Source organism: Delphinapterus leucas, chromosome 2 (assembly GCF_059928025.1).
Source record: "Delphinapterus leucas isolate spDelLeu-1000000601 "Yukka" chromosome 2, BTC_Dleu_Yukka2, whole genome shotgun sequence".
Taxonomy (NCBI): Eukaryota; Metazoa; Chordata; class Mammalia; order Artiodactyla; family Monodontidae; genus Delphinapterus; species Delphinapterus leucas.
In genome coordinates, this window is record NC_143130.1 from 94,091,342 (window position 1) to 94,104,803 (window position 13,462).

At 41.1% G+C, this 13,462-nt stretch overlaps 1 protein-coding gene across 3 annotated transcripts in view; it reads right to left on the reverse strand.

Annotated features, from left to right (window-relative positions):
• Positions 1-6,504, reverse strand: part of GOLM2 (golgi membrane protein 2) — a 111,727-nt gene extending 105,223 nt beyond the window's left edge. The window contains exon 1 of one of the 3 annotated variants that reach the window (XM_089907288.1): positions 5,927-6,504. In XM_089907288.1, coding sequence (XP_089763414.1) covers positions 5,927-6,253 — 327 coding nt within the window. In that variant the 5' untranslated portion in view covers positions 6,254-6,504. The remainder of the gene's footprint in view (positions 1-5,926) is intronic. The other 2 variants (XM_089907287.1, XM_089907289.1) reach the window with 2 other exon arrangements.
• Positions 6,505-13,462: the final 6,958 nt, after the last annotated feature.

Below are 13,462 nucleotides of genomic sequence, written 5' to 3' on the forward strand. Positions count from 1 at the left end.
GTGTATGAGTGTTGTGTACACACACAAACGCAACGAGGATTTTTTTGGAAAAAAAAAAGTAATATGCTACCCACCCTCCTTTCTGGCACATGACCTTTCCCCTATTCAAGCAAAGGTACAATATATTACTGCCATCAAGGAGGATTATGGTTGTTAAAGGGAAAAAGAGGTCATTTACTGTTCAGCTTCAAACCTAAAAACTGACTTTTTTTTTTCATCTGTAATAAAACAACAGTTTTGGGAAGGTCTTTTTCTACATTCTAACAGCTTCTTTTATTTATCAAGAGCTTGACTTGGCCCACCTGGATCACATAACTTTGGTACAAGATACAGGCAGGAAGAATTCAAGTTAGGAAAAGAGAAATAACCAACACCTAGGAAATAGAAGAAAGGGTCTTTCTCGCAGAAAGAAGAAAGAAAAAGCAGTGTGTGTGTCACTGATTCGCCCTTGTTATGGGCTGAACTGTATTCCTCCAAAACCCATATACTGAAGTCTCAACGCCCAGTACCTCAGAATGAAACCTATTTGGAAATAAGGTCTTTAAAGAGGTAATTAAGTTAAAATGAGGCCATTAGGGTGGGACTGTAATCCAATACGACTGGTATCCTTATAAGAAGAGGAAGAGACCCCAGGGATGCAGGAGCACAGAAGGACAACCATGAGATGAAAAAGCAGCAAGAAGGTGGCCATCTGCAAGCCAAGGAGAGGGGCTCTAGAAGAAACCAACCTGCTGGTACTTCAACCTTGGACTTCTAGACTCCATCAGAGTTTATGTTACATCAGAACATAAATTTCTGTTGTTTTTAGCCAACCAGTCTGTAGTATTTTGTACGGCAGCCGTACCAACTAATACACCCCTCTAGGCTGAAACTCCTTAGGGAGGAAGGCAAAAAAATAAGGTAAATGTGGGGGGAATCCCAAAGAAGTGGAGCTTATTTCTCACTTCCATGGACAATTTCAAGCTCCCTTAAAGAATTTCTGTGTTCTAACAGCCCAGATAACAGACTGAAAATGGCAGGATAGAATAATAAATTAGAAGATGTCCAAAGTCACCTTTCCGATTCCTGTGGAGCAGGGATTCCTAGATTCCCAAAGATAGCCTGACAGTTGCAATGAGTACACCTAGCACCTAGACTTTGGTCTCTAATACTATTTTCCAATAAAAGTAACTAGGGCTCCGTGGAGAAGGAGTCTAGGACTGGGGCAGGAAGTATATAAGATAAGCCAGAAGCATCTTGTAGTGCCAGAAAGTAGGGGTTTGTCACAATGATGGGGTATTATGTCAGAGGGATACAGGAGGCAAATGAAAGAGCTCCCAATGGCCAAAGTTGGAACCATTTGAGCAACAAAATAAAGTAGCACTGGATTATAACCTAAAGTATAAAATAAATATCCATGAATCCATACTGATATCAATAAATGACTGAATAAATAAATAAGGGAGAAGAGATAAAGGTCCAAGTAATTTATATGCAGAAGAATTCCAAGTAATTTATATAGATACTCTGCCCTTAAGGAGATAGAACATAACTCCCAATTCATTAAGTGCACATAGTAACTTCCTTCCAAAGAGCATAGCATGGAAAAGGAGAAAAAGAGAGTAACTTTACAGTGGAGAAACCTGACAAACACTACCTCAAGCCAGGTGATCAAGGTTAACATCTAGTGATAAGTCATTTTGAGAGATGTTCGCTTGATACGATGAGTATGGCACTTTATCTCTGTGGTCTTCCTCCCCAAAACCATTACCTGAGTCTAATCCTGAGAAAAGCATCAAACAAATCCCAACTGAGGGACATTCTACAAAACACCTGACCAGTGATCCTCAAAACTTTCAATATCATAAAAAATAAAGTCTGAAAAAACTGTCACAACTAAAAGAAGACTAAAGAGACATGACAACTAAATGTACTGTGGAACCCTGGATGGGATCCTGGAATAGAAAAAGGGCATTAGAGAAAAACTGAGAAAATCAAAATAAAGTATGGACTTGTTATTAATAATGTATCAATAGCGATTCATTAATTATGACAAATGCACCATATTAATGTAAGATATTAATAACAGGGGAAATTAGGTGTGGGGTATGAGGAAACTGTTTGTACTATCTTTGCAATAATTCCATAGATCTAAAATGTTCTAAGATAACAGTTAAAAAAAAAATGGTAGCCAGAGCAAGGACTGCCTTGCCAACACCCCCTCAAAACACATCATACCTAAGGCAGCTAGCTCATCAGGGCAAAGGGATTTTTGGTGTGGAACATCTATGGAGTGGAGGCGGGAAGGGTATATAGGGAGGTGATGCCGCCATAAGATCCTGGTCTCCAAAAAACTGTGAAGCAAATACCTAGTCAGGCGTCCAAACACCACTGTTGATACTTAAGATAAAGACCCTTGAGGAACCCCAAAACCACGTGCAGATTTGAGGTCACTGCCCACATTGCCCTGGGGACACATAAGATTTAACCTATACCTCAGACACTACGGTGACAATGAGAATATTAACAGTCAGGATACCTTACTTAGGCTGCAGCTAAGAACTCTCAACTTGACTGGCTTAAACAATATGGAAATTTTTTAATCTCATATAATGAGTGCCAATATTCTATTGTAACACTCCACTCTGCCATCTTCAGTGCCTCAGCCATTCCTTAGCTAACTCTCGTGGCACTCCGGTTGTCTCAATTTCAGGTATCACGTGCAGAAGCAACACTATCTGGCAGAAGAGACCATCTCTTCATTTTGAAGAGTACTGCTCAGGTACTTTGTAGAATGTCCCTGAATATGAGTTTGTATGATGCTTTCTTATGATTAGACTGGAGATTTTTGATTTGGGGTAAGATAACCACAGAGGTGCAAGTATGACTCTTTTAAGGAGCAAGGAAACTTCCCTTCATGACTCACTAGCCAGCCCCTTCCTAAACTAATCACTGGGAATAATGAAATTACCATAATCAGTTTAAACCAATCAGGACTTACCCCTGAGTCACAGAGAAGGATGTATACCAAACAAAGGGGGTATAAATGATTATTGAGGGGGCCAGCACCAGTGTGTACTATAGGTAAAAACCCTGAAAGGCAGAGAGAGGCTTTACTTTAAAGAGACTACATTAATGATTAAACATTAAAACAAGTCTATTTCAAAATGGAAGACACTTTTAATTGTCAAATTTACTTCAACACTATCACCACCCAAAGGGATTTTAGATCATTTATAGAAAATAAATCCCTCCTCTCAGCTATTGAGGGAGTAGCAGGAATAAAGGAAACACCTCTGAAAGACAAATTTCATCTACAGTTCATCTAGACCAAGACAACCCTTTCTATTAGCAACTCAAAGCCTCCTCATTAACCCCAGGAACATACACTCACAAGCTCTCCAACGAAGATGCTATAGCTAGTTCAAAATATAAAATTGACATGCAAAGAAGAGGTACAGATTTGTGAGCCAGCTGCATAGAATATTAGCCAAACAACAGTTAAGATACCTGGGGCAACATTTCCCAAACTAGTGTGCTTTGCTACATTCTTCTGTACCATGGTAACAAGTAGGCCATGAAAACAGTAGTCGGTGATCAAATTAACTGACAGAGACTAAGTTAAACAAAATTAAATAGGCTTCTTTACTAATACATTTCTCAGAGCCTTTATATGCTAGCAGGCATTATGAATTCCAAGAGGACGATATACTGCTTATATTATTTAACATTTCCCTCCAAAAAGAAGGCTTTTCTCCTGACCATCTACAAACGATTTCTAGGACAGCATTCTGTTTAACACCACCTTGAGAAATACTGCTGTAAGGGGAAAGCAAAGGCCCAAGAATAAAGTCCATTACTATTACGCTGTTGGGGGGGGGAAAAATCCATCAAAGAATATAGTGAAGAAGGCAGGAAGCAAAGCCGGAGAGTTCAATGATACAGAAGCAAGAAAGGAGATAGTTTCCAAAAAGCTAGAGACAATCAATTACTGAGAAATTAAACAGAATGAGAATAAAAATGTTTTTTTGGATTTGACCAGGAAGACTGACACCTGTGACCTTCAAGAGAATAGCTTCAGAAAAGAGGAGAAAAGAAGGATGGCATACAGAATTTAAAAATTAGGATGGGGCTGAAAAAAGAAATAGATGAAACATTTATAGACCACCCATAACCGGAGTTTAAAAGTGAAAATTTAAAAAGACATTGGTTGGGGCTTCCCTGGTGGCGCAGTGGTTGAGAGTCCACCTGCCGATGCAGGGGACACGGGTTTGTGCCCCGGTCTGGGAGGATCCCACATGCCGCGGAGCGGCTGGGCCCGTGAACCATGGCCGCTGAGCCTGCGCGTCCGGAGCCTGTGCTCCGCAATGGGAGAGGCCACAACAGTGAGAGGCCCAAGTACCGCAAAAAAAAAAAAAAAAAAGACATTGGTTGATTGGGAGAAGGGAGTATATGGAAGAATAAAAAAATTTTAGAACAGCGAACACCTACATATGGTTGAAGGTAAAAGTGAAAGCCTACTGAAAGAAACTGATAATTACAGTCCAGTAGATGGAAGAAATGGAATCCTGAGTATAAATTACTAAAAAAGACTTATCTTTCTTTCCAGATTGGAGAGAATTTGAATAGTATGCCTAACCATTCCAAGACTGAAGACCTTGTTTTAATACTACAAAATTTCATGGATTTCTGCCTATTCCACCCAACAGAATTTTTCAGTCTATAGAGTTCAGTATGTAGTATGTTTGTAAGTTTGCTGAGCTCTTGCTCCTCTCAGAAGCTGTCTCTGTTATGGTGAAGGTGTAGGTCATAGAAAAGCACTTACCTGAGGGCTTCAATCTTCATGAAATAAGAAACAAGGTAGAGGTTGGTGACAATAAGGAAGTTGGAAGCTCAGAAGATTTTAATTTATAATGACTTACTACAAATGATTTTAATATACAAAATAAAAACTTATAATAGGAACACACACAAAAAAGTGTGAAGACTACCAAAAGAGGGTCCAGAAAGAAAGGCATCTACTTATCCCACCCAGAAATTTACTGTGGTAAATCAACAGAAGTTGCATAGGTCATAAGTTAATAACATAGTTCCCAATATGCTGGTGTGAACAAAGACTATTCAGCGGCGGGTCTAATTACAGTCTAGCTTTAAACTTTTAAAATTTAAACTTAGTATGGCCTTCGAACACCAACCCTAATAGTCAGGCATACAAAATTTCATTTTTATTTCCTTTCAAGATCAATGAGGACAATGACATGAGATTCTGTTGCTTAGAACTTATTTCTAGGTTCTACCTTTTCGGCTAATTTCACTAACCATTCAAACTGAGTACATAATTTTGGATTATCTATGTCCAAGTCACAAGTGGCTCACATATGGCTCCAGAGCCCATCTATCGTAACATTTCCATCACAAAAAGGGCAGTAATATCCGACTCTTTGCTTAATACATAGCCCCATAGAGATGTAAGAAAACTCAGACTGCTTTAAAAAATATATGGTGACCATCATAAGTAGAGGAGTTAGAGGAGGCCCCATCCTTTAAATAAATTAATTAATAATAATCAGTGTGCACGGAATAAAGGATAAGGTAACACACCAAATCCGGCAGCCTCCAGATTTGTGTATCTGTAAACGTAAGGCGGCCGACCACATAGGCCAGATGATTACTACTGCCAGCTCAGCAGCTGAGCTTGGAGAAGAGGCGGCATCCACACACAGGCCACTCTTGAGAACCAAAACTTACAGCCAGTTTCATCTGGCAGGGACTGGAAAATGTGGCAGTGATTAAACCGGTTAAAGTCCGACAGAAATAGGGTTGTTAGCGGTAAGGGGAGCCTCCGAGGCTTCAATTCTGGAAGGCATAAGGCAGCCACGGCTGGGCGAACACCCCCACCGCAGAGCTGGAAAAAACTGGGGGTTGAGGGGAGAGGGCTCGTCCTTACCTTGTCATCCTCGCATCTTTTCCCAAGGCCCTCCCTGGCCTGCAGCCGGCTGCTGAGCCGGCCGTAATCGGCCTCTTTCTGGTCAATCTGTTTCTTGTGCGAGTCCACCAAGAGCAGCAGGTCCGAATTGCGCTTCTCCAGGCGCCCGCGAGCCACCTCGGTGCGCTGGACCTGGCCCTGCAGCTCGGCCACCTCCTCCTGAAGCAGGACGTGGCGGGAGGAGATTCTCCAGTAGTTGAAGGCGAGGACCGCGATCACCACCAACAGGACCACCAACACGAAGGAGGGCAGGCGGCCGGCCCGCCTGTTCGCCCCGAAACCCACCATGGGGCCGAACCAGGCTGTACCCCGATGCCTCGGCGCCGACGCCTGCAGGAAGACGCTCAGGCCGAGGTGGCTGAGTTGCCTGGGGGACACGGCCCCAGGGCCGGCTGAAGCCGGAGGCGGGCCGATTCGCCCGCCCGCGAGCCGGAGAAGGGGGCGGGGCCGCAAGCCGCAGGCCCCTCCCCGCCCCCCCCTTCAAATCCTGCCACAGCGCGTTCCGCAGTCGCTGAACTAGACCCCGCACCAGCTGGGCGGAACCAGGAGAACCCAGCTGCCCGAAACCCAGGTCCAACACTTCAGGGTTAGGGGGCGGGGAAAAGAGCCGGAAGGGGGTGGATTTAACTCTGGCCCCGCCCATTGGCTGGGTCTGGGTCGCCAAGGGGGCCATTTCCTAGTTTCCGCCAACGCCCCCTCTTCTCGCGAGAAAGTGGGCTTTTCTCGCTCTTCTCAGTCTTATCTCGCGAGGGTTATCTCTGTCTGGAAGAGTGTTGTGATGATTTTGGCGGTCTGGGTCAGTACTTGTATACCTGAACTGGAGCCCCTTCGGCTTTTACCTGCTCAATCCCCTTGACCCACGGTCTAGGGAGTGCCTACCATGCCATGGCCCTCGTGAGAGTTTTTGTTTTTGAGGACATCTGAGGTTGCGACCGCTATGTAAGGAAAACTTAGGTGAGCTGCGGGCAGAAGGGGCGACTAGATTTTGTATTTGCTTCAGTAGGTTTTCTTGCTTGTGCTAACGATGTGGAGAGAAAACAATAAGCAGAAAGAAAAATACCATGAAATTGTGGTGCCCCAAACATTACGGGGGAAAGCAAGAGAAACTAAGTTTTATGACTGAAAGAGGTGGTACCAGCCTGGTCTCCAAGGTTACTGCTTTCACTAATGGAAAGAACTTCAGAATGTATGAGCCCTTGTTCCTAAACTCACTGCTCCTTTTGCCTCGAACTGGGCTTCCAAGTAGAAAGTCCAGAAGCTGCCCACAATGAATGATAACTTATGCTGTTACTGACAGCAAGCACGGTCTGGGTTAGATATAGTAGCTCTCTTACAAATTGTTTTTGCATACTTAGTCTCATCTTATCCTCTCAGCAACACAGTTTTACAGATGAGGAATCCAAGACAAAAAGATGTACCAGAAACTTTCTCAAAGTCCCATATCTTGTTTGAGACAGAATTAGGCTTGAATTCGGGTCATTGGTCTCTAACATCATTGCTCTTTGCATTATACCAGGCTAACTGTTGCTATATGTTCGGCATTAATTACAGTGATGCAGAAAAAGCCCTCACCTCTTTTGTGTTTTCTGCATATTTGTCCTCGCATTAAAGTTTTTTTTTTTAACATCTTTCGCATAGAAGTTTTAAAAGTTATTTGGCTCTTTCCTGTTTAAGGAGAAGATGGAGTTGCTTTATTTTTCAGACCTCAGGTTCAAGAATGAACATAAACCAACCAAATGCAAGAACTTTGGTATTTTCATTCAAATCAGAGTGGTATGATTTTGAAGTAAGGAGACTTGTTATCTTTGAATAATTATTCTATGTTTCCTGTCCATTTCAAAAATAAAGTTTTTTGCCTAATAGTCCTAGAGTAGCCTGGAAGAATTATTGCACCCTGAAAGAGTGATGATTTCTCTCTCACAAATACAGTAAAAAAACACCAAAATTATTAATATTTAGTCCACATCAAACTTGAGCCCTTTGCTCTGGCTTCATAAGATCTAAGAAATCCCCTCCAGTCTCAAAGGACAAGCAGACCTTGGCAAAAGGGAGCAAGACAAAAATGGGAAATCCTCGTCTATCAATTTCATATTGACTTTGCTTTGCTTAGCCAGCAGTTGAAACTATAAAGTGACATTAAACTGCTTAAGATGTTTCAGATGATCTTTCCAAAAGTGTTTTCATTTTTATGTGGGATTCTAGCATGTAGAAGTATAATATTATTGTACAAAACACATTCACATACATTTTTTTCATCAGATGCTTAAAAGAACTATTTGGTACCATTATTCCATTTTACAGATGTGGAAGTAACTTGCCCAAAGTCATACATCTAGTAAGTGGCAGGGCTGAAGCTTGAAAAACAACCCTCTTTCCACTCCTCCCCCAGGGAGAAAAATTTTTTTATCTGTTTTGATGGTTACCTCTTTGAGTTCTTCCCTCTACTAACAAACCCAATCAAGATATCATGAAGACAGTGTATAAGTGCTCTCCTATAGATGGTTCTGGATTAGGCTTTAAACTAATTGAGGTAAAAGTCAATTCCTTAAATCAGATGATCGAGGTTAACAACAACAGTGGTAAGTCATGTTGTTAGCATGTACCTTTGATAGGATGTGATGGAAGTAGCACTCTGTGGTTTTCCTCCCCAAAACTCATAACCCTATCTAATGGAACTCTGGAACTCTGTAGTATTTTTACAGGTTTTCTGTATTTCTAAAATTTTAAAAATTAGTTATAAAAGTTCCTATTTGGGGGGATATCTTTTATGATATCAAGTATGGATATAAATATATTCATATAATTGGAAAGGCAGTATAATCACAGATAAATAATGTTTTAAGATTTAATAGAGGACGTCCCTGGTGGCACAGTGGTTAAGAATCCACCTAACAATGTAGGGGACATGGGTTCGAGCCCCTGTCCATGGAAGATCCCACATGCCGTGGAGCACCTAAGCCCGTGCACCACAACTACTGAGCCTGTGCTGTAGAGCCTGTGAGCCACAACTACTGAGCCTGCGTGCCACAACTATTGAAGCCCCCGGGCCTAGAGCCTGTGTTCTGCAGCAAGAGAAGCCGCTGCAATGAGAAGCTTGCGCACCACAACAAAGAGGAGCTCCCGCTCAACGCAACTAGAGAAAGTCAGTGCGTGGCAATGAAGACCCAACACAGCAAAAAAAAAAAAAAAAAAAAAACCCTTTCTAAAAAAAAAAAAGATTAAATTGAAGCGTAAGAATCTATTACCCAGTGGCAAGTGAGGTTAAATCATAGGAATTTTGCTTTTATATGGAGCTCATTTTCTTGAGCTCAAAACACTGTTTGCCATATATTGTCTTCAATATATGTTGACTCATAAAATATTTGACTTCCTGGATTTGAGCAGAGGAGTAGTTATTTTATAGCTTATTCTTCAATATTTAGGACATTGAGTAGGACTAGGTTAGAGAAGGTAGCAGCTTGTAGAAATAGAAAATACACAGATGTGTAGGCAAGTTCTTTCCATTGTAAATAAAAAATAACCTAAACTGGTTTAAGCAATAAATAAGTAAAATTATATATATATATGTGTGTGTGTGTGTGTGTGTTTGTGGGTGGGTGGGTGGGTGGGTGCATAGATAGATAGATACTAGGGTAATTTACAGTACTATTGGAAGAACACCAGGAACTGGGGTCTTTCTGTTTCCACCCTCTTCTTGGCTTTATTCTCTCCTACTTCAGATGGCCCTTTTCCTTGTAGACAGGAAATGTGGCCCCAGCATCCAAAGGGACACATCCTGCCAGTTCCAAGATCTGAGAAGCAAAGGAGTTCAGTTTTCTAGCTGTCAGTACAAAAATGACCAAGGAAAGGTTCTGGTTGTCCAAGCCTGATCGTGTGCACGCCACTTGTACTTACCACTGTGCCCAGGGACCTGGGGGATTATGATTGGCCCAACATAGGGCACTCCTCTATTGCCAGTGGGCAGTCTGATACCAAGAAACAGAAAGAGTTGGGTAGAACTAAACAAATAATGTCGTGGCTTGTGGGATCTTAGTTCCCCAGCCAGGGATTGAACCCGGGGCCCCGGCAGTGAAAGCACTGAGTCCTAACCAATGGACCACCAGGGAATTCCCACAGTTTTCTTTTTCTTGACATGTATTACCTCCCTTCCAATTAAGAACAGTCAGTGACTGAATAAAGACATGGTGTCACAGGTTGGGTTCCCCAGGAAACAAATTCTGAGATGGAAGTTAGGAAGGTTTTTTTGTTTTTCGGGGTTTTTTTTTTGTGGTACACGGGCCTCTCACTGTTGTGGCCTCTACCGTTGCGGAGCACAGGCTCCGGACGCGCAGGCTCAGCGGCCATGGCTCACGGGCCCAGCCGTTCCGTGGCATGTGGGATCTTCCCGGACCGGGGCACAAACCCGTGTCCCCTGCATCGGCAGGCGGACTCTCAACCACTGCGCCACCAGGGAAGCCCAGGGAGGTTTTTTAAGGGAGTGTACCTGGGATCACCACCCATAGAAGAGAAGGGAAGGGAAGAGAGAACAACAGGATGGGCAGAGGGAGAAGCTGGGCTGCTATAAAGTCTCAGTGAAAACCTCAGCCAACTCCCTGAAGAGCACTGGAGCTGGGATGTCCCTTCAGAGCTGTCCTGCGTTGGAGGGGTCCAGACCTTTATACCCCCAGATCAACCAGGTTTTGGATGGCTAGGGGGAAAAGTCACAGTCACAGGAAGGGGTATGATGTCATGCATGGAGATAGATGCTATGATGTGCCACTCAGATCCCATTTCAGGAATGAAGGACTTTTTTCCCCAGCTGCTGGGAGTGCTGTCAACAGATAGCCCTCAGCTATCAGCCCCCTTCAGAATTACCTCAGCTGAAAAGGGTGACCTTGTGAAAAGAATGCCCCCTTCCCATGGCAGCCAGTACTAGTCAAGAGAAAACACAGTCGTTAAGTTACTTCCCTATGTCAAACCCATTTCCTACAGTTGTATAGCAAGAGGCAGTATACTGTAAGGGGTAATATGGGCTCTGGAGTAAGAATGTGTGAATTAAAAGTCTCTCTTTGCCTCTTAATAAGTTTGTAACATCAAGCCAGCTACTTAAACTCAGAACCTCAGTGTTCTCATTTCCAAAATGGCCTATCAGTTAGGATAAAGTTTGGCTCCATTGAAGGGGGAAAAAATAATAACTTAAACAAGATAAGGTTTTCTCCTTTCTCACATAAAATAAATTGAGAAGCAGGCCATCCGGGACTGGTATGGCAGGCTCTTTCCAGCTCAGTGCTCTGTCATCCCTACAGTATGGACCTCATCTTCACTTCCAGACATGACATTCTTGGTCCAGGAAGCAGGAAGGAGAAAGGGTATGCCCTTCTCCAACTATTAAGAAGACTTCTCCAAATGTACATTTCCACTTCTCATTGCTCTGAAGCTAGTCACACAGTCACCACCCTGAGACCAAGGAGGCAAGGAAATATATCTTACAGCAGCAATGTCATCATTTGAAAATTAGGGTCTTTTAGTGAAGGAAAAGGGAAGAAAAAGTATAAGGAAGCAAAAACAAACTCTGTCACAAAGGGGGGTAATCATAATTCTTATTTCATATGGTTGTTGTGTGAACTAAATGAGTTAATACATGTGCAGTACTTGGAACAGGCACTTAGCAAGTATTCAATAAATGTTGCTACTACTGCTGCTGTTACTAGAGCAGTGGTCCTCAGTTTGTGGTGGGGGCATAAATGAATCTATATGTTCACTAACCTTTGTCTATATATTGAATAAATAATTTCTACAAAATCTCACTACTTTTTTAAAAAAAATCTGAGATGATATTGTGATGAATAAAATAAAAACTTATTTAAAATTAATAGTGACTTCATAAACTTTTCCATCATATATTTTCTTAATCAGTGGACACTGAAGGTATAATTACTGTCACATGAGTATCTGTACAGTTTCTGACATTAAAAAAGAAGTTCTTAGAGTCAAAATATTGGTAATTTTGGGACTAAAGGGCCGTGGTTTTGGTAGGACTGCAACCCAGCATCTATCAGCCTTTCCAGCCTTATTTTTTTCCCTATATCTCATGCCCTAGCTCTAAGGATATCCTGTTTTTCATGCTATCTTATGTCTCTGATGCTTTGTTTGACTATTTCATATTGGAAACCTTCCGTAACTTTCTTTTTTCACTACCATTTATTCATTAATTTCTTCATTATTAATAACAATGTTACAAATATCTCAGATACCCATGTGATCACAATTATATTATTACTATAATAGTTGATTAAGAAAATACTTAATTGAAAAGTTTATTATGAAGTGAGTAATGCTTGTTTTTTTTAATTGAAGTATAGTTGATTTACAGTATTGTGTTGGTTTAAGGTACACAGCAAAGTGATTCAATTATATCAATATATGTATTTCAGATTATATTACATTATAGGTTATTACAAGATATTGGATGTAATTCCCTGTGTTATACAGTAAATCCTTATTGCTTATTTATTTGATGTATAGTAGTTTGTATCTATTAATCCCATGCTCCTAATTTGTCCCTCCTTTCCTCTCCACTTTGGTAACCATAAATTTGCTTTCTATAAGTCTTTGTTTTATATATAGATTCATTTGTATTATTTTTAAATTCCACATATAAATGATATCATATAGTGTTTGTCTTTCTGTCTGACTTCACTAAGTATAATATTCCCTAGGTCCAACCATGTTGCTGAAAATGGCAATATTTCATTTTTTTATGGCTGAGTAATATTCCATTGTATACATACACATACATATACCACATCTTCTTAAGCCAATGATCTGTTGATGGGCATTTGGTTTGATTCCATGTCTTGGCTATTGTAAATAGTGCTGCTGTGAACATTGGGGTGCGCATTTCTTTTCAAATTAGAGTTTTTAATTTTTCCAGATATGTATCCAGGGGTGGGATTGCTGGATCATACAGTAGCTCTATTTTTAGTTTTTTAAGGAACTTCATACTATTTTCCATAGTGGCTGCACTAATATACATTCCCACCAACAGTATACAAGGGTTCTCTTTCTCCATACCCTCTCCAGCATTTATTATTTGTAGACTTTTTGATGATAGCCATTTTGGCTGGTGTGAGGTCATACCTCATTGTGGTTTTGATTTGTATTTCTCTAATAATGAGCATCTTTTCATGTGCCTGGTGGCCATCTGTATGTCTTCTTTGGAAAAGTGTCTATTTAGATCTTCTGCCTATTTTTTGATTGGGTTGTTTGTTTTTTTGATATTGAGTTGTATGAGCTGTTTGTATATTTTGGATATTAACCTCTTGTCAGTTGCATCATTTGCAAATATTTTTTCCAATACTGTAGGTTGTCTTTTCATTTTGTTGATGGTTTCCTTTGCTGTACAAAATCTTTTAAGTTTGAATAGGCCCCATTTGTTATTTTTGATTTTATTTATTTATTTGCTCTGGGAGACTGATCTAAGAAAATATCTCTATGATTTGCATCAGAGAATGTTTT